This window comes from Pimephales promelas, chromosome 5, assembly GCF_988280905.1.
Source record: "Pimephales promelas chromosome 5, fPimPro1.hap1.1, whole genome shotgun sequence".
In the NCBI taxonomy this organism is placed as follows: domain Eukaryota; kingdom Metazoa; phylum Chordata; class Actinopteri; order Cypriniformes; family Leuciscidae; genus Pimephales; species Pimephales promelas.
This window is the reverse complement of record NC_142773.1, coordinates 15,668,738-15,690,936: the sequence shown is the minus strand read 5'-3', so window position 1 is coordinate 15,690,936 and position 22,199 is coordinate 15,668,738. Positions and strand designations below refer to the sequence as shown.

General features: G+C 38.4%; 1 protein-coding gene across 1 annotated transcript in view; it reads right to left on the bottom strand.

The window, feature by feature from the left end:
* Window positions 1-1,267: 1,267 nt before the first annotated feature.
* The window catches only part of nos1apb (nitric oxide synthase 1 (neuronal) adaptor protein b), a 38,937-nt gene continuing 18,005 nt past the window's right edge, over window positions 1,268-22,199 (bottom strand). Inside the window, exons 5-10 of the mRNA XM_039694114.2 lie at window positions 12,606-12,714; window positions 7,456-7,534; window positions 7,196-7,299; window positions 4,075-4,203; window positions 3,821-3,992; window positions 1,268-3,097 (exon numbers count right to left, since the gene is read on the bottom strand). Of these exons, the coding sequence (XP_039550048.2) occupies window positions 2,742-3,097; window positions 3,821-3,992; window positions 4,075-4,203; window positions 7,196-7,299; window positions 7,456-7,534; window positions 12,606-12,714 (949 nt within the window). The 3' untranslated portion in view covers window positions 1,268-2,741. The remainder of the gene's footprint in view (window positions 3,098-3,820; window positions 3,993-4,074; window positions 4,204-7,195; window positions 7,300-7,455; window positions 7,535-12,605; window positions 12,715-22,199) is intronic.

Here is a 22,199-nt window from a genome sequence, read left to right as displayed (position 1 = left end):
TAGCTTGGCACTTGACTATACCCTGCTGACCCTCAAGTATACTATTGAGGGTTTCTTGGCTGATGGGAATCACGATTCTTTGGCTCCCGAGGAGTAAAACTTCCCCTTTCAGGTCAATATGGCCACAACTAGGAGTAAATGACGAATAAAGCCCAGAGTTTGAGACAGAAGGTTACCCCCTGGTCAGAATACCCCACGGAGAGCCGTCCAGGAGATATTTTAGGACAGAGAAACAGACTCGGGCTGGCCAGAATGGAGCCAATAGCAATAGGCTTTGCCTGTGTTGAACCATGGCATCGAGCCCTAACAGAGGTGTTAGGGCAAACCAGAGGGGACAGCGGGTCGATTAGTCCACTTCCACTGTGTCATACTTCTGCTAAATCAACTCCATCACCGACCATCTAGGACCATTCCCCAACTAGTGAGGGAGGCATCTGTGATCTCAGTCTTGTGATGGCACCATGCCTCCAGCATGGGAGACAAGGCAAGAAACCTTCCATATAGAAAGGGTACAAAGATCTCTGCACATAACCAGTATCATTTTCAGAGGGTTGCACAAGGGATGGAACCCTCTGATCCTGAGCCACACCTGAAATGGTCTCATGTACTGCTGCCCCAAAGGTATCACATTGGCAGCGACTTCCAACAGCCTATGATGTTGGCTGATAGCGATTTCCCGACCTCGCATGACTTCTTTCATGGTAGTAAGTATGGACTCGACCTGAGCAGGAGACAAAAGTGCCTTCAAATGAAGGTCCGAGTCCCATACCATCCCAAGAAAAGTTGACTCGACTCTAGAGAGCACTTTGGATGCCATTACACTTACAGTATACAAACAAACAGGCCTTCTTTCCACGCAAACACTCAGCTTACTGAAAATTTATTGTCTTGATTATGTGTTTCGCTTTGTCACCTGACTTCACCGGTAATGCTTCCTTTTACAGTCCAGTTACCCATGTAAATACTATGTACTTATTTTATTAACTACAATTACTGGGTAATAACTAGTACTAACCCTGAACCTACCCCTGTTCCATGGACTTATATTAGCCAGTACTTTCTAGGTAAGTACACTGTAAGTACTGTACTGTAAAAGGAAGCGTTGCCACTTCACCATTGGTCAATGAAATTGCTGTGGTGTAGCACAGGTGTTACAGGTACCAGCTCACGTAGAACATTTCCCATAGCATCAACTCAGCATGCAGCATTGAGTTCCCTCGAAAGGAAACACTTTATGATCAGTCACAAAAAGAGAGATGACACAACAAAGACTTAAATGATTTTTATTTATTCTGTTTCATTCTTTCCTAAGGACAACATTTTCTGAGTTCCACAACTCTTCAATATATGAGTTTATTTAAAGAAAATTAATGTTACAACACGCAGCAGTCTTTAGACAATACTTGATCACAAAATACACAGTGTTAATATTACTTGCTACACTCTTCCCAATAAATAAACAGTATTAAAAGATAAAATGCTGTTATACCATTTGAGAAACAATTAAATTGGACAAATAATTTATATCACTTTATATTAACATAGATATTAATGAAGATGGATGATTAAAATGTGTAACAGTTCAAGCTGCTCAGCTGAAAAATTGACAGTGAAGATCAAACATGCTTTACATATGGAGTTTAACATCTTGACAAAACTTTTCTCACTCTTTAGCATTGCTGCACAAAATTGTAAAGTCAAACCTGGCACATTAAAAAACACTGGCAAATAAAAGAAGATATAATGAAATGTCGCTTAAGTCGAATTTATCTGATTCCCCATGCCAAAATATCTGCTTTTACAAAGGGAAAGCCCTGCACATTTCAATAGGCTCTGGCAGGCTTTCTCCCCACATGCTTGTGAGTTATTCTATAATCTTCAGTAATTGGAGAAAAAGTTTTCCCATTGCGTCTAGCGACGCAGTATTCCTGTTATCTTAGGGAACCGAGGTTATGTAAGTAACTGAGTACCTTTTATTTATTTATTTTAATATAAACATTTTATTCATGATGACAAAGCTGAATATTCCGCATCATTACTCTTCAGGGTCGATGATTTGCTGCTCAATAAAGAAAAATATTATTATTATCAATGTTAAAAACAGCTGTTTAATGTTTGAGGAATCTGTGATGTATTTTTTTAAGGATTCTTTGTTAAATAGAAAGTAAAAAAACAGCATTTATTTGAAATAGAAATATTATAACATTATAATTACAAATATAAAACATATTTGTAATGTTATACCTTTTAACATTATAAAAGTATACAGTCACTTTACTGATCAATATATTGCATCCTTGCACAATAAAAGTATTAACTTGTTAAAACAAATATCTTACTGAACCCAAACAAAGTTACCCGGGCCCAAAATAACATTGATTGAACTCAAGTTTATTGTATGTTTACAGGTTTGGAACGACATGATGAGGGTGAGAAAATAATGGCAAAAAAAAAAACCTGACATTTTATATTGATTTTTGAGTAGAACAACCTGAACACACACTGCCTCGGACCTGCATAATTAAACACAGTGGGATGTTTAACATCTTTCAGGTTTTTTTATAGATATAGAAGCACATAATAGACTTTGAAAAATTCTGACAGGTGATCATTCTGAAAGCTGAAGCTGCAATGCAAAACTCTCTCCACAAAGCTAAAGTGCTTAGATGCTACCCCTGCTGGTGTGAGCTGATTTTTTTCAGCAGGAACAGTCTCACACACACACACACAGATGCACACAGTTACTGGCCCCAGCTGTCCCGGTCATCACTCTCATCTGTGTTAGACTCATAACCGGATGCGATACCCGACTCTCTGAATCCAGCTGTGTCCAGTGCGCTGAGGAACTGGTTCACTGGAGGAGAGCAACCTCCAGACTGATCTTCATCCTGACCCTGACCTGAGTCACGGTCCTGCTCCGGCTTCTTCTCCTGGTCTGAAGATTCTGTGAAGAAACGAAAGCCATCCAGCCGAACCAGGCTGTTTGAGAGAGGGAAGCCTCCTCTAGCGCTTGGGAGGGGATTTGGGTTGGGGTCACGCGATGCAGCTGGCATGTTGGGACGCAGGGCGATTTCCAGAAGACTGTCTTGAGATCCCACTTCATGGAGGAAATTACATAATAGCATAGATAGTCAGTAAGAGAATAACTCAGGTTGATTCTATTCTGATGCAGATTTCTGATGCAGTGTTGTATTAAAGGATTCTTTCACTTTAATCAATGACAATTTTATCATTAAATATTTACACTACCTTTCAAAAAAATGAAAGGAAAAAATATATTTCTCTCATCCTCTGGATTAATTTGATCAAAACACAGTAAAACAGTTATCGTGAAATATTATTACAATTTAAAATATCTGTTTATTTTAATCTTTTTAAAATATAAAATATTCATATGTTGTCAAAGCTGGATTTTCTGCATCCTTACTCGAGTCTTCAGTGTCACATGATCCTTCAGAAATCATTTGAATATGCTGATTTGCTGCTCAAGAAACATTTCTTATTATTATTAGTGTTGAAAACAGTTGTGCTGATCAATATTTCTTCATTATATGGAAAAGAGAAGCATGAACATGCTTCAAAATTTCTTCTTTTGTGATCAGAGGAAAGAAGAAAAAAAAAAAAAAAAAGATATGAGTAAATGAAAATATTAATTTTTTTTTAGGTGAACTATTCTTTGATTCAGACTGAATTATCCTTTGTAAAGCCGTGTGCCAGGCTGTATCGCTGTAAAGCTGCTTTGATTTGTATTGTATAAAGCGCTATACTGTATAAATAAAAGGTGACTTGACATTAAGGAGGTAAAGAACTTTTGACTCACAGGGAGAGTTCTTGTGTGGTTGAGTGCGAAGCTCCAGCTCTTGCACGTGTTTGACCAAAAGCGAGAGATGCTGCAGGAGTTCAGTGTTCTGTTGCAGGAGCTGCTGGACTCTCGCCTGAGCCTCCGTCCTGGCGTTGCTCTCCACCGACAGCTGCTGCTGCAACAGAACCACCTACAGAACAACAATTACAGATTGTTACACTTGTATCTATCTGTCTGTCTGTCTGAGAAAGCGATTAGACGTGTGATGTGACCTGTGCGGAGGCAGCTTGACTCTTCTGCTCTTGCTGCTGTAACTGCCTCTGCAGGAGCTGCACCTGATGGCTCACAGTTAGAGGGCTGGAGAGAGGAGGCTCCATCACCAGCACTGGTGCTTCACACACCTGCATGGAGAAAGTAGGAGATACATGTTGTTTTATTACTTTTAAGTTGACATTTGCTTTGTAAATGAGGGCCAATCAAGCTAATTAGTATGTGCGTGTGCATGAACTACGATTGACACTTTGGAATCTATTAGTTATTTTGAAATGTATCACACATTGAGAATAGCATAGTTTATTTGTTAAAGAGTAACTAAACACATAACCAACTTTTTTTAGTTAATGATCTGTAAGAATGGATCTTTATTAATACCAGTCATTGATTCAAGTATTAACTTTTTTGACATTTGTTTATAAAGTGTTCTATTTCTACAATATATGGTGTAAAAGCGTCTTAGTGCTGCCCTCTTCAGGTTGAACGGTGGCTACTGCAGTTGAATTTTCCTATTGGATTTTAGCGGTTCTTCGTGACCAGTGTTGTGCAAGTTACTTCCAAACTGTAATACATTAGGTATTACTTGTTACTGTTATTTAAAAGTAATTCATTACCTTACAATATTACTGTCTCAGAATTGTAATGCGTTACATTACTCATGTATTACTTTTTAGTTACTTTCACCAAAATAACTAAGTAGAGCTTAACTTTTGGGCTGTAGCGATATGCAATATGAAACCGAAATCGCGATTCGCCACACGACTCAGATCCACGAACCTACAGAATCGCGACACACCTCTTCCAACTCCAGCGTTATTCTCCTTACGTCCATATCCAATGCTGCCTTATCTTTAAATTAGGCAATTAGTATTATTTGAAGTTAACATTATAAAATACGTAGACCTACACCACAAAACTAGTTGAGGATAAATTATTTAAAATTGGGGAAGTCCAGCATTATGGACATGACATTTGCAGTTAAAACATGAAATAAAAATTCTCAGAAAATACATGTATTGAAAATAGGCTACTTCCTTAAAGGACTCCAGACATTAGACAAATATCAGTCTATGTTTTATTTTTAATATTAGGGAAAAGACACACATTCATGCGTGACAAAAAAATTGGAGGCAAAATATATTTTTTGTAATTCTGTTAATTACACTGCGCAAATCGGACGAGGAAGGGTTGGCTCTCCAGTCTCCATAGAACTTAAAATATTCATTTTATTTTAGTTTTCGTGTTCGCATTTAAGAGGAAAAAACAGACGCGACCGCTCTGAACTGGCACTAAAAGACTGCTTTAAAACTTTTACATAGTCTGTTGCCTTTAAGAAGTAAAAGCAGACAATACACTGTAATACAACTGTAATACAAGCCTCACTGAACATGTAACGAGTAAAATATTACTGAAAATTGATTAGTAATGCCTTACACTACTGCGTTACAGCAAAAAGTAATATGTTACTGTAATGTATTACTTTTGTAATGCGTTACTCCCAACACTGTTCGTGACGTACGCAGCTTTCAGCTCACCACGCGAGCTACGGCCTTGGCAGTATAAAAACCATCTTGTGTCGTCAAAACCACTGTAGGGAGTCAGGAATTGGAATTGTGAGTATTGAAAACGATCAGGATAGAGTGTTTTAGCATCTATTTCGTCCCCTCTATCTCCGCTGGGGTATGCCCACTTTTTCAGCATTTTCAAATATTGCCAGTGGGTGGAGTCAGGCTCTGACCAGGGGTTTAGTTACCCTTTAAGGTTAATAGAAGTGACCATATTTAATATTTAAACATTTTCTTCAATGACTTTCTGGGCCGTCAAGTTTCAATCCCTAAGGAGCCTACAGTATGTAGCAGTGATCCACCTCTCAAATTTAATCAAAAATATCTTCATTTGTGTTCTGAAGATGAGTAAAGGTCTTACGGGGTTGGTACAGCATGGGGGTGAGTAATTAATGACTTAATTTTAATTTTTTTGGGTGAACTAACCCTTTAAGAGCAAAACAGTTTATGGATGACCCTTTTGTGAGTTTGAAGCTAAAATCTTTTAACCACCTGCTTAGATATTGAACCAGAAGCTAGAGACTATAAAGTAAGTAAAGGCGACATGAAACTGAAGTTGTAATTGTCTGTTCTTCCCAATTGTGACATACTGTATATCTGAGTGTAACGGCTTCTCGAATGATGGGACTTGAGTCTGCCCATGGGTAATTGATTGGATGGTTTAAATTGATTTACATGGATAACTTGTACTTTCAAACCCGTTTTCAAAAGTTAGCTTTTTCAGACACCCAAAACGATCTTGGATGTGTAAATGAACGGGCAAAACTCATAAAATGTTGTACTTTTTAGTTGAAAAGGGTGTCGTGTAAACAGCCCTTTAGGCCTAGAGGAACATAAAAAATGAAAAACACTGGTGTCATATGTTGGCTCTTATGATTGCTGTAAATGAAAGAAGATCAGCAGATTCAGAGAGCAGATTCCAGAACACACAACTTCTGCTGTATCAAAGTAATTTTGACAACCATTACAAGTACATGAAAGCTTTAACCTCTGTGAAAGCCCAGTTTCCTAAAAACTCCCCAGTGATCTAATATGTGTCAGCATGGACAGCTTTCATATCTTATTCATTACAGTAAAGCTAAAATTCTAAAAGGGTCTAAAATGTGTATGCTATGCTAAAATATATAATTCATAAATTTGCCCCATCATTGCTGGAAATGATTTCATGTTAATAAACACGACTTATTGGACAGAAACTACCATCGATGTATCTAAAATTCACTTTTAAGTGTTATAAGACTCCAAAGAATATTTGAACTAAACTTTAGAAAACTGTCTAGTAAATGTTTAGTCCTCCTTTTGATCATGGCCCAATTTCTGCCCTAAAAACCATGTGGGATGAGCAAACTAGCATCTATAAATAACAGAAAACAAGCAAAACTTGAGTTATATTTAAAAAGACAACAGCTCAGACATCTTCTTTCTTCTAAAAAAGCAATACTTTTTGTTGGTTGGAAAAAGACTGATGGAGGAAAACCACATATTTGATATTCTGCTGGCTGAGAGGACTTGTTCAAATTGCATATCAACCTTATAGTCAGGAATAGGACTTTACCTTGTCATCATTTTCCAGGCCAGCATTGCCTGATTTCTCAATGGTGGTGCCAGTAACCGGATTTTCATCTTTGCTTCTCTCCTCTTCTCCTTTTACAAGCCATGCTGCCAATTACAAAATAATCAATGGAAAGTTTCATAGAGATTGTGTCTGTATCTAGTTCACATAACAAAATAGATTATGATTTTATTGACTGATCTTAATTTGTCTCCTATGAAAATGATAAAATGAAATGTAAGTTAAGGTCAATGTCTTCTCACCGTCAGCATTGTCTAGACTCTGTTTATGGCACACTTCAAACGCCTGACCCACGGCCCGTACTATCCTCATGGCTTGGCTCTAAAACAGACAGTAGATCTTTAAGCAACAAGGTTTATTGAACATGTCAAACATGCTTTTCCACATGCAGGTAAAAATCTGTGTTTTTTTGTTTGATATGGGACAAAAAAAGCTGTACTGGGAGATACATAAGAATTCATTAACATTTGAGAAAGAAAGATGGATTTATATAAGAGATTGACAGATATAAGGGAAAGAGAAGGAGTGAGTGAGAGAGGGAGAACATTACACCCATAAGTCAATTACACATTATTGCAGTGCTGTCAAAGTGATGGATTAGTTCATTTTAGATGGACCCTGGTGCTCTGGACAAAAATTCCCAAGCCAAATAGACTCATATTCAAGGGGGTAATCCATCGACCGGAAGTTGAAGCCTCGCAGGAGCTGCCATCTTGTAGCAGAACTTCACTTGCGTTAGCATTTCCATTGACTCCCATTCATTTTGGCGTCACTTTGACAGCGAATAACTTTACATCTGAGGTGTTTGAAGCCCCCATTTGTCCTTTATTTATTTCTAAAGAAACACAACAATGTATAAAATGCTCCATTACCTTGTAGCTTATGTTATGGCCACGTAGAAGCAGTTTTTTGTAAAAGTAGGCTAACGATTGCGTCATAACCAAGCGACTCTCTGTCGCACAGTATAGAGATTACCGTATGGACAGGAGGAGAAGCTCGCGGGCAATCGGGAATCATGGAGGCAAAATTACAAAAAAATAATCAGAATACCTAGAAAAAGTTTCTCCTGCTCCTAACTCATGGACAGCTCCTACTCACACTCTCCGCCTCTGCATGTTTCGGAAGGGAATGATGATTTCTCATGCCACAGCCACTAGAAGACAGACGGGTTTGCCACGTCACATCTACGTCGTCAAGCTTGAGTCGGTTTGAGTCTGCGCGTCAGGAACGGAAGTGCTAAAAAATCGCCAAAAATGGGCTTCACTTGTCTCAATGGAGTTCCAATGAGATGGCTCTGTCCACTTCTTATAGTGTCTATGCTCATATCAAGTAGCTTATACAAACATCAGTTCCCTTTCAAAAGCTGCAATCGATGCTGCGCTGCTTAGCGCATTGGGGACATCTTTAATGACCTGCTGTGAATATAATGTGTAAACACATTGATGGAATCGACCAGGAGGTAATATAGCAGTCATTGGCACGCACCCGTGACACAAGGCTATAATTAGATGAGCCACAGGTCAGTTCTTTTGTTTTCAGAGACCTCTCTGTGTTTGGTGTGCAAGCATATCAACGATCTAAAAAGAGTTTAAAAAAGAGAAAGAGAAATGAGTCAGCAGAGTAAGCACTGTGTCCCTCCATGTTCTCGTATCCATGTCAGGACAGGATACACACACTTACTGCTTTGTTTGTTTGGGGAAAGAGCATACTGCCCTTGTCTTTGAGCACGGTGATTGCGAGCACAGTGGATTGTTCACACTTAGGGAGTTTTTACACTGGGTTCGTTTGCTGCGGTCCGAGCCCAAGCACGTTTGTTCCCGGCGCCCCCCGCAGCGTTGGTCTGGTTTCACACTCAACTTGATTCTATCGAAACCTGGTGCGTTTGTGTGCTTAATACGTCATCGAAAACGTGCACAGTGCTTTTTATTAATCCGCTGCTATTATGCGGAGTTGAGTGAACCATACAGGTTTACTGTGTGTGCATCACATAAGGTGGCCTTTTGCTGCTTGCAAACGGACTCTTTTGAGGACACAGAGGATTTCCAAATGCACAAATACTTTGCAGGCTCACTCTTGCTCATATCCAAGGTAAATCATCAAGACTATCATCCCTTACAAGTGTTTTATTTAACTGAAGACATCACAATAAGCTAAAACGCATGCACAGGTCACTTTACTTCCTGAACAAGTGCGCTCCTGAGCCCGTGTTGCTTTCACATTCGACTATCACAGGTACGAAGGCACTCGATTTTATGAAGCTGCCTCAGATCAGAGAGACACTCACAGGCTTTCTCTCCACTGGGATTGCATTATCACATGCATTTTCAGCGGGTCAGGCTGGTACTGCGCTGTACATTCCAGGGCATCTGAATGTGGGAGCGGATTTACTGCCCAGACAGAAATTAACACAGGGAAATGGATAATCCACCCAGATGTAGTAAAACAGATCTGGACTAGATTTTATGAAGCGGTGGTGGACCTCTTCACCTCCCAGACAGCGCAATGTCCCCTCTACTTCTCTCTGAGTCACCCAGCCCCCCTGGGACGCGATGGCACACACATGGCCCAAAATGCGCCTATATGCATTTCCTCTAGTGGCTCTGCTTCCGGGAGTTCAAGCCAGAGTTTGATATCAAGGTTTTTGCCTCTTACTGATAGCTCCGCGTTGGCCGAATAGAGTGTGGTTCTCAGAGATGGTATCTCTCCTTGACGGCTCGCCATGGGCGATTCCCGAAGAGAAGGGACGTGGAGGAAAGGTGGTGTGTCATTCATAATGCAGATCCGGTCAACTGCCAGATTGCTTCAGTTGTGAACTTCCTGAAGGGAAAAAATATCAACAGGCACATGCTCTACCACTCTCAAGGTTTATGCGGCTGCTCTTTCGGCTTGCCACGCCTTGGTTGACGGGGTGCCACTCGGGAGACATCCTCTGCTCGCTTGCTTCATTCGTGGGGCAAGAGGACTGAGGCCTCCCGTAAGAACCAAGATCCCTTCATGGGACTTAGCTATAGTCCTAGAGGGTCTGGTTGAGACCCCTTTGAACCTCTAGAGTCAGCGTCTGACAAACTTCTGACCCTAAAGATGTTTTTTCTTATGGCTATAAACTCTATAAAAAGAATCGGGGACATGTAGGCTCTGCCCTAGGAATGGTGAAAGTGATTTTACATCCTCATCCTGATTACTTGCCTAAGGTACCTTTCTGTACATCCGGTCACTCTTGAGGCCTTCTGTCCTCCACCATTCACAATGCAGGATCAGGAGAGATCTCACAGACTATGTCCAGTCTGTGGTCTTCAGACATACATCCTCTGCCAGTGCACCAGCCAGTGGTGTAAATCAGAGCAACTATTCATTTGTTATGGGGACAGCAACAATGGTGCTGTCACCACCAAACAGACCATGTCACATTGGGTCAGGGATGCTATTGCTCTTGCCTATAAGCTACACAGCCAAGATGCGCCAACGGGTCTAAGGGCTCACTCCACCAGAGCCAGCCTCTCAAGACTGGCTTTGGGTATCGTTCGAGATTCGATCAGGGCTTGGTCGAAGCGATTCTCACTGTGCAGACTTGAGCACTGCCTGACCGCAAGCCTGTGGGGCAGACTGTGCTTTGGATTATATTCTGTTTGGAGAAACGTCTGCTGTTTGCTGTCTGTTCCTGATCTGCGATGGATTCTGTCCTGTTCTGAGTTTTGCCTGTTTGACTTCTGTCTGCTAAAACTGAAATGGGTCAAACAATTGACATGGAACCATGACCATTACATGGAAAGACTCTCTGCAAACGCAAGGTCTCTCGCTTGCTTTCCCTCTCTGCCGTGTGCGTGCATGCCCAATATGCGGTTTGGAGCACAACTTCTGCATTTGAACGACCGGGTTGACACTTCAGCGTGAGAAATCGGGGGTGTGGCGTGTGAGCGTTTGAAACCAATCAAATACGGGTGTCTTACGGCCAATGCGTGAGAGTTGGCAGGTTGTAGCAGGAAAACCAGGAAAAGGTTGTGTTTATATATTTTAAACCACTGAATCGCTATATAATTGTGATTAATTCAATTCTTAGCCTTTTAAATTGATTGTTCAAGTAAATAAATGATTCACGATTCAAAATACATGTTTTAGGATCGATGCATATACATCGTCAGGATTTGTAATCGATGCATCGAGAAAACGAGTGAATCGTTACACCCCTAGTTTGTACGTTAGTATGGACTTAAATTGTAATTTAATGAGAGTATGAAAACCATAAAATGAAAGTTTTTGTCTTCATTGGGATTGGGGTTGAGATCCTTAGGGAACCAGGTTGCGCCCACATTTTTAGATAAATAATTCGGGCTTCAGTTATATTGTGCAGATAATTGGTCCATTCATACAAATCTTATCACACTTTTGAAACGAGCAGGTGAACGCACGCACAGTATGTTGATTCAATACATGAATACCTATGCCCAATCCTCTCAGGATATCGGGAATCAGTGTTACAAGTACTCCAGGCACATCGTTTTACCATTTTTGTAGCATAAACCATCAAACCGATGAGAGCTTCTGATCTTTCAACATTTCTCTATGGCACTGAAACCTAAAAATGTCTGAGTTCCAGTCCCCGTGCAACTGATACTCAACTGCCATTGGCTCATTTGTGTTTAAGGGGAGAGGCTTACAAATAGGTCAATTTATATTTGTTTATATCTGAGCATTTATATTTTCTGTCTTTTTCCTGTGTTTGACCTGTGCCTGTTTACCCTGCCAGCCTGTGTGTGTGATTTGTTTGCCAGTTGTTTTCTTCAACTCTCTTTCTGTGTGGATTGTATTTGTCTGCCTGGTCAGACTGAACTTTGTGTAGTGTACTGAACCCCTGCCTGTTTCTTATACTTTTCTCTCTTACTTATTAAACTGCATATGAATCCTAATGACTCCCTCTAACTTAGCCTCTTCGCAACAATGCGATTGTTGGGCAGGGCTCAGCCCAGTAATTGCTGCTTGCAGTTACATTTTGATTAACATTTGTCAGCCAGCTAAACAGCATTAACAATTCTGCTGATTTGTCATTAAGATAATGACTTGTTACAAAGATAATGAAACAGAAATGTAGAGTACATCAAAGAAAACCAAACATATAGGCTGGAGGGCACAAAAAATGCATGGAGAATATGAGCTAATGACCCAAAATCTCACATTAGTCCTGGACTAGAAGGCCATCCTTACTGTTGATCCCTGTTACTTTAAATCATCTGATGAATAAGGTAACAGCAGCTAAATAATTGATGTCCAACAGAATGTATCCAACACAATTTTGCCATTTTTATTCCTGGACAACCAATCAATATTGTTAACATATTTGTTCCTAATTGAATATTATCAAATGCTAAAGGATTTACTTTATTATAGTGAGGTTTACCTTTCTCTTTGATTTGAAGACATTGCAGTGGAATACATTGCTTTTCTTGTCTCTTGCTATATAACTGAATATCTTCAGGTCCTGTGAGTCATGCGAGACGTAAAATATTCTGAAAAGAAGAAAAAAAAAAAGAGTTACAGCAATTGACCTTATAATTGTCTCATTGCCATGGCAACAAAAAAGCCAACATGCTCTTCAACTTGGTCCCTTTGGCATGTCATGAAGCATTACAGGAGTCCATTACATGTGCTCAATACATTTTGAAATAACAACTGGTTTTTTAAGATACATCAGAAAACATTACATTATATTAGCAGGATTTCCCCAGGTTTGATCACCCCAAATTTAAGACTTTTTTTTTAAGACCACTTTAATGAAAATCAAGACCTACGTACATCGCACCCATTATGCAGCCGTAAAACACCAAGATAAAATCCCAACAATGACTATTAATAATAAATGTTTTAATTAAAAATACATTTATAAATCATATAAACAATGTGTCAATATTTGTGATATTTAATGCACTCAGTATATGCGAAAAATATGATAGAAATGTATTTTTCTACACATCCCCGCCTCCAGCTCTGTGCACGTGATCAGCTCTGGGGCGCTGGAGAAATCGCACAAGAATGGCAGGTCTCTGGAGCAGTTTAGCCAATTGCTGTTAAGATATAAATGTTTGACATAATCTATAGCCAATCAGTGAGCTCAAATCAGGACAGCTATGGGTGATTCTTTTTAGTTCCCCAAGCTGCGCGCATATCTATCAAAGAGCGGACTGTGGGAGCTGTATGGGCCTGGCTAGCTGGATGCGGTCATGCTAATGCCTTGTTTAGGTGATTACTTTTTAAAACAACAGCGACAGATCCAGCATGGACAGTTACCGGAGCGAGGGAAGCAGAAAATGTAGCAAACTAAACAGTTTGAGTTAAATTTCAAGTGCAAAGTTTGTGCAATTTGTTTGTTTTTGTGTAAGAATGACTCAGCCTTGTAATATGGCATTAAATAATTACTGACTATCACAATGCACTGATATGCAGTTTGTGTTAAAATGTATTTGGGTGGTTCATAATAATAATAATAAATATAGCTGCGAGCAGCGATGGCGGGCCCAAGCCGGTGGCACCGCAACCCCGGTTCCTTTAGTTACCTAAAGGCACCCGGGTGGCGGTGCCGAAGGCTTTGGCCCTTTCATGATTAAATGTTAAAACGGCTTGCCATACTCTGTCATTTCGACTAGTCAAAATTATGTTACAGATATCTTAAATGATAATACAAACTATCCAAAATGTAATTACGAATAGACAGAAAGACGTTGTTGATATCTACAATGTTAATTCCGGATAGGCAAACTTAGCTTTTAAATGTTAAAAGGGCTTGCCATACAGGGATGTAGGCTCAGAGAGAGGCTCACCATATTCAAACCAAAATATCTGACTTCCTCTTGGTCCGAGCTAATGACTATGTAATAGAAAGTTGTCCGGCTTGAGGAGTAAAATGTATATACCGATTTTTGTAACTGTAGATAAAACTAACAACCCCACTTTTGTCAAAAGGTGGCGCTATTTAGTCCTTGCACCATGCCCGTTTCTGAAACTTTGCACGTCTACTGGCTAATAAATGTGATGTATCTGTTGAGTTTCAAGCAATTTCAATTTCAATTTGACTGTTGAAAAGAAGTGCGCCGATTAGATACTCAGGATCGGTATCGGCTCTGACACTGCCATCTTTGACGAGGCTGATTCAAATTCTATATTGTGCATATACTATTCTATGTAAGGCACAAAGGCACAAAAACTTTCTAAAGTACCATAAAGTTTTTGTGTACTGTATTATAAGTGTTCTGAAGCTATTATGTGATATAGAAATTAATATTTAAGTCATTAAATTCAAGAACACGTAAACTTTTCCCTCTCTGCGCCTGTCAGTCATTCTCCATTCAGCATTCAAACAGCACGTCGCATTCGGTTACAGTCAATGATGAAACGATCTTCAAGATGATTCAATGTTAATCCTATTATACTGGGTCTTTAAGATAAAGGTCTAAAGGTCTATATTTTCGAATGAAGAAACTTTTTCTTGCTGGACTTTATTGCTGTAACTTAATCGTGTTACTTTCTACCGGGTGTCAGACGCTGTCGGTTAGATCACAACACTAGAGTCAGAGCACTATAATTGTTCTTCACGCACACAGTAACTGAAATTTAAAACCTTTAAAAGAAAAGGCTCAATAAACTATTGCATAGATATATAATGTATAATACACTGTTCATAAATATGTATTTCCTTTGTGCTTTGAACTTTTCAATACGGACTCAATGCGCTGTAACTTCATGTGGCTTCAAGCACATCATTCTCCGCTCGGGATGCACATAAGTGCTTTGTGCTGCACCGTATTAGAGCCGTAATATCATAATGCAGTGACGTAATGACAGATTATTAATTGCCTTTCAATTATATGTTGCTGCGTCATTAAACATCTGTCCTATGCATTTCAAACATTTATAGCAGCCATGGCTATATCTTTTTATGATTTTTGTTATCTTGTTTTTCATGAATGTATTTTTTAAAAATAAGAGCAATGTGTATTATCTATTATTAATATAGTTTATAATAGCATTTTTGTCATAGATTATGACAAAGTAATCATATGATCCACCAGCGAGGAACCAGCAGAACAGAGTGAACATTCTTTCTGTTTAGTTCAATCCTACTTAATAGGAATTTATTTAAAATGCTCGCTCTACTCCACACCATTAATGTCTTGTGCGGACATCCGTATTTTGACTTTCGGTTTTAAGTAAGCGATTTAAAAGCTCCCAAGTCCCAGCGGAGTCACACGTTGATTAACCGGTGGGAATATACACAATAGGCTTACCTGATATTGAACACAAGAGGGCAGTATAGCACTACGTATGACTCAGATTATTATTTTTTTCTGAATTTTACAACAATTCTGGCTGTTTTTGAACGTAAACATAATTCTTAAATGAAAAAAGGGAAAAATTGGGGAAGTTATAATATTTGTATAATTTAATTTAGAAACAAATGATGTATAATTACATTTTTAGAAGATATGAGGCTTTTAGTGTTTACTTTTTTCACATTACTTTAATCTTTTGCCATAGTTGCACATGTCTACTGGCTAATAAATGTGATGTATCTGTTGAGTTTCAAGCAATTTCAAGCATGCTAAGAGTCCCAAAAGCATCAAAAAAGAATGTTAAAGTTTGTTTCGTTGCCACGGCAACAGTATCAAAGATATCAAAAATTCATTCACAGGTCTACATCTGCCGTGTATTTACATTATACAGATGAAGTTTGAAGCAAATCGGTTAAAAATAAGAGAGTGATTTCAAAGCATTTTGAAAGTGACACACTTCCTGCTGCCAGTTGGTGGCGCTATAACTTTGACTCACAATAGTCACATCCATGTGATCGGTCTCTTACAGCGAAAACACTGCTGAAGTTTCATCAAGATCAGTTAATGTATGCTGAAGTTATAACACACATCCTGTTTCATGTTTCTCGCCATGATTTCGTTTCCTCGCCACGGCCAAACCGTTCGAGGTATCAAAAATCCTGTGGCACTTTTCATCCTTAATGTCTTGACTTCACGCTGATCGAGTTTCGTCGAATTTGGTTCAGTGCTCTAGGAGCAATAATTTAAATTCCATTGCATGTGTTTTAAACACAACCCTAAATAGCCGACTTCCTGTTGGGCTGGGGTAAAAAGTAAGAGTGTGAAGTATATATGAAACGATGAGATCTATATGTGTACCAAGTTTCATATTATTACATGCAAGTGTGTTTGATTTATGGACCAAATTTTCAGACCAAGTTTATTGACCAAGTTAATCTGATTAATAAACTAATTATATAAAACTATTGTCAATTCACTACAATTAAACTAGTTATATGCCTTTACTTATAAAAAATAAAAATAAAAACTTATTTAAAAAATACCAGGCTTGAGAAATGTATTTTCTTTATGCAGGTCATACACACAGCAGTGAAATGGTTAAGCCCCCTCCCCCTGCACACACACACACACACACACAGACAGCCAGCCAGTCAGTCAGCCAGCCAGCCAAAGACACAGAGACACAGACACATGTAGGCTCAGAGTGGCCATATTCAAACAAAAATATCTGACTTTCTGTGGGTCCTAGCTAATAAGTGTCAATTAGAAAGTTGTCCGGCTCGAGGAGTACAATATACATACCAATTTTTGTAACTCTAGTTAAAACTAACAACCCCACTTTTGTCAAAAGGTGGCGCTACTGAGCCCTCACCACGCCCGTTTCTGAAACTTTGCACATGTCTACTGGCTAATAAATGTGATGTGTCTGTCGAGTTTCATGCATTTTGAAGCATGCTAAGGGTCTCAAAAGCATCCAAAAAGCATCCTAAAAGAAGGGTAAAGTTTGATGCGTCGCCACGGCAACAGTTTCAAAGATATTAAGAATCCATTCACAGGTCTACATCTGCCGTATGTTTACATTATACATATGAAGTTTGAAGCAAATCGGGTAAAAATAAAAGGGTGATATCAAAGCATTTTGAAAGTGACACACTTCCTGCTGCCAGTTGGTGGCGCTATAACTTTGACTCACAATAGTCACATCCATGTGATCGTCCTCTTACAGCGAACACACTGCTGAAGTTTCATCAAGATCAGTTAATGTATGCTGAAGTTATAACACACTTCCTGGTTCACGTTTCTCGTCATGATTTCGTTTCCTCGCCACGGCCAAACCGTTCGAGATATCAAAAATCCCCTCGCAAACTTTCATCCTCAATGTCTTGACTTCATGCTGACCGAGTTTTGTCGAATTTGGATCAAAGCTCTAGGAGGAGTATTTAACATTCCATTGCGAGCGTTTTACAAACAAACCTCAATAGCCGACTTCCTGTTGGGCTGGGGTAAAAAGTAAAAGCGCGAGGTATAGATGAAACTATGAGATCAACATGTGCACCGAGTTTCATATTATTATATACAAACGTGTTTGAGTTATGGACCAAGTGTTCGGACCCCGTTCCAGGGGGCGCTGACGAGCCGCCCTGCCACGCCCGGGTACCAGCTTCAGCCCGGCTCTGATGGCCGCGGGTTCTGACCCATGTGCAAAGTTTCAAGAGTTTTCGAGCACGTTAAGGGCCCCAAAAATGCCCAAAAGGTTACAAAATAATAAATATAGCTGCGAGCAGCGATGAAGGGCCCAAGCCGGTGGCACCGCAACCCCGGTTCCTTAGTTACCTAAAAGCACCAGGGTGGCCATGCCACTGGCTTTGGCCCTTCATCGCGGATCACAGCTATATATATATATATATATATATATACTGTATATATACATATATATATGAAGCCGGTGGCACCGCCACCCTGGTGCCTTTAGGTTTATTGTGCACGACATGCAAAATGTAACCCTGCTTTGACTGATGCAAGCTCTACAGCACAGTTTATAGTAAGAAAGAAAAGTAAGCTGTTACTCTGAGATGGTTTGGGAAACAAACATTCATCATGTCGCATTGGTTTTAGTTACTTGTCCTCGAACAGAGCCCTAATCTGTTTATATTTCAGTTACACATTCTACATTGATTAAAAAAGAAAAATCAAATGTGTTTTTAATTCATACAGAAATAAAATATTTATAATTCAGCTGAGAATAAAGTTAGTTCAAATTTTAAGAAAAACAAATATATGATCTGAAATATAGCACATTCATTTTTAAATTCATTCAGGTTCAATTACCAAAAATACAATCTTAATTTAATTTAAAGCAAATAATAAATCTAAAATATATGGGTTATATGCATATTTTGTAAAAAAAAAGAAAAAAAAAAGAAAGAAAGATATATATCCAAAAACACAAGGCCTTAAACTTTAACAAGGGTGCAACTCTTATCACTACAACAAACATAGTCACACACACAAGTCAAGTCACTTACATTTTAGATGCAATATTGACTTTTTAGATGCAATATTGACTTTTTTCTGTTTCAGCAGAGAAAATAGTTAAACAAAGATCACAGCGACCCATCGCGCATCTCAAAGCAATGTGTTTTCTCATTACTGAATGATTCAGCATTTTGAATCCATGACTCGTTCATTAAGACGGTCATCTGGCGACACCTTATGGTGATTTAGGGTTATGTTTAAAAGTATCGTTCTTTACAGCGATTTTTAATTGACTCCTGTTAAACCAATCTCGTAACATTATTGTGTAACCGATTTAATTTGATCAGCCTTACCTAGGGTAAAAGCCCTATAGTGTCTTATTATTCTAAATTATTGAATTTATTGATCAAATTTACTAATGAAAAATGAAGCATACATTTATTAAGACTAGGCTGCCCTGCAGATATTAGGCTACAATATGCAGATTTAAATATACCATTTATCAAATAATCTGTTTATTTTTAGGTTACACATTACATTGTTTAAAAAATAAAAATCAAATGTGACCCGCTCTGGCGAAATGAGTCGGAAGTTGCAACCTTCCATTTTAAGATATGGGCCGATTATGTGGAAAAACCATGAAATAACAAAAAAAATATATATATATATATATTTTTTGCTAATTTCAAAGAACAGACAATCAAAAATAATCTCACAGGGTTTCGTAGTCGAGATAATTGAGTAAAGGTATTTAAATAACGATTAAAGTTGTCAAAGCTTTAAATTAGCTGAAATAAACATTGCTCTTCTCAACTCCCCTCGTCACCTCTGAGCATTTCCCGGGTATCCCCTGAAACGTTGAACTCACTGGAGGCTTCTAACCTAAACTGCGTGAGTATATTTATCTGCAAGAAGAATATAGCCTATGTAAGGCTGTAACGATCGCGACACTCAGATCCACGAACCTGTGTCGCGGTGTGAGAAGACAGAATCACGACACCGACACGTCCCTTCAACTCCCGAAGTTATCCTTCACGTCCAGACCCAATGCTAGCTACAACATCTTTAAATTACTATTAGTATTATTTGAAGTTAACATTATAAAATACGTAGACTTACACCACAAAACTTAAATTATTACTAAATTTTTTTAAATTGGGCAATTTCAGCATTATGGAGGAGATCCAATTCCCAGATAATTAAATATTTTAATAAATTGGCCTATGTGAACCACACTGCACAAACCAAAAGTAATACTTACCGGATGAAGAAGGGTTGACTCTCTCCAGAACATAAAATCTTTATTTTATTTTCCGTGTTCGCATTTATGAGGAAAAACAATCCGAACGTGACCGTTCTCTGGAAGCAGCACTAAAACTTTCACATAGCTTAAACATGCAAGCACAAAGCCTTTCTTTAAAGTAAATTTCGTTTTAAAATAATTATCTTAATTTAAATCAATGTTTCATCAACCAATTACTAGGATTTAATAATAAGAAATAAATTGCAGACAATAGGCTAGGCCTAATCACGACGCGGAGACGCGCGGCACGTGAACTGAAGCTTGTCTCATGAACCGAAAGTCAGCGTATAAGGTATCCTCACAGACATATATATTGAAATGTCTACTTTTAAACACAACCATTCAAAATGAAAGAAAACAGACTGCTCTCTGCTTATGTGGGCTAATCCGTATGAAAACTGAATTTCTCTCTGACTCCTCTTTAATCTTTCTGATTTTAGAACATTTTTGTAAAAGTGACTTTTTAATTATTTATTTCAAAAAAATTAAAAATAAGTTGAGTTTCAGCCTCGTTAAATTGCATTTATATATGTTAATCTATTTGGTCAAATTAAGCTAAATAAAATAAATAGTTTATCCCTTAAAATGCTATGGATTTTGAAAGATATCAACAAAAAAAAAAAAAAAAAAAACGGGCAAAAAAACTTTAAAAGCGATTTTCTTAGGTTTTCAATTGGAAAAAAAGGGCAGACGACCAGAATTCAAATCTGTATATCTTTACAACCATTCAAGGTATGACCAAGGTATCATTTGAAAGCTTACAGTGTCCTCTTTCCATTAATATCAAAATCTCAATTTTTGAATTTGGGTCACTGTGACTAATTTTGCTGGATCAGGTCGGTCACAAATTTGTTTTTTATTGTAGTATTATTTTATACAGATAATACATTATAATTATATATAATATACAAAATATAACCGTGGGCGCGATTAAACAGTGTTACAATAAAACTCAACATTGTGTTTTTTAAAAATAAATTCAAATAATACAAATCCCGAAATTGCGCTAATTTTAAAATTAAACTAAAACTCATGGCTGCACAAGCATTCATAACTGTGCGCGCCAACAGCGAGGAACCAGCAGAACAGAGTGAACGTTCATTCTGTTTAGTTCAATCCTACTTAATAGGAATTTATTTAAAATGCTTGCTCTACTCCACAACATTAATGTCTTGTGCGGATATCTGTATTTTGACTTTCGGTTTTAAGTAAGCGATTTAAAAGTTCCCGAGTCCCAGCGGAGTCACACATTGATTAACCGGTGGGAATATACACAATAGGCCTAACTGATATTGAACACAAGAGGGCAGTATAGCACTACGTATGACTCAGATTATTTTTTCTTCTTCTGAATTTTAAAACCATTCTGGCTGTTTTTGAACGTAAACATAATTCTTAAATGAAAAAAGGGGAAAAACTGGTTTAATTATAATATTTGTATAATTTAATTTAGAAACAAATGATGTATAATTACATTTTTAGAAGATATGAGGCTTTTAGTGTTTACTGTTTACTTTTTTGACATTACTTTAATCTTTTGCCAAAGTTGCACATGCCTACTGGCTAATAAATGTGATTTATCTGTCGAGCTATCTGTATCTATCTGTTTCAAGCAATTTCAAGCATAGTCCCAAAAGTATTAAAAAAGAATGTTAAAGTTTGATTTGTTGCCAAAGCAACAGTATCAAAGATATCAAGAATCCATCCACAGGTCTACATCTGCTGTATTTTTACATTATACAGATGAAGTTTGAAGCAAATCGGGTAAAAATAAAAGGGTGATTTCAAAGCATTTTGAAAGTGACACACTTCCTGCTGCCAGTTGGTGGCGCTATAACTTTGACTCACAATAGTCACATCCATGTGATCGTCCTCTTACAGCGAACACACTGCTGAAGTTTTATCAAGATCAGTTAATGTATGCTGAAGTTATAACACACTTCCTGTTTCACGTTTCTCGCCATAATTTTATTTCCTCGCCACGGCCAAACCGTTCAAGATATCAAAAATCCCCTCGCAAACTTTCATCCTCAATGCCTTGACTTCATGCTGACCGAGTTTCGTGCCGTGTGTTTGAATTCTCTAGGAGGAGTATTGCACATTCCATTGCGAGCGTTTTACAAACAAACCTCAATAGCCGACTTCCTGTTTGGCTGGGGTAAAAAGTAAGAGCGTGAGGTATAGATGAAACGATGAGATCAACATGTGTACCGAGTTTCATATTATTACATGCAAGCGTGTTTGATTTATGGACCAAGTGTTCGGACCCCGTTCCAGGGGGCGCTGTCTAGCCCCCCTGCCACACCCAGGTACCATCTTCAGCCCGGCTCTGATGGCTGTGGGATCTGACCTGTGTGCAAAGTTTCAAGAGTTTTCAAACCCGTTAAGG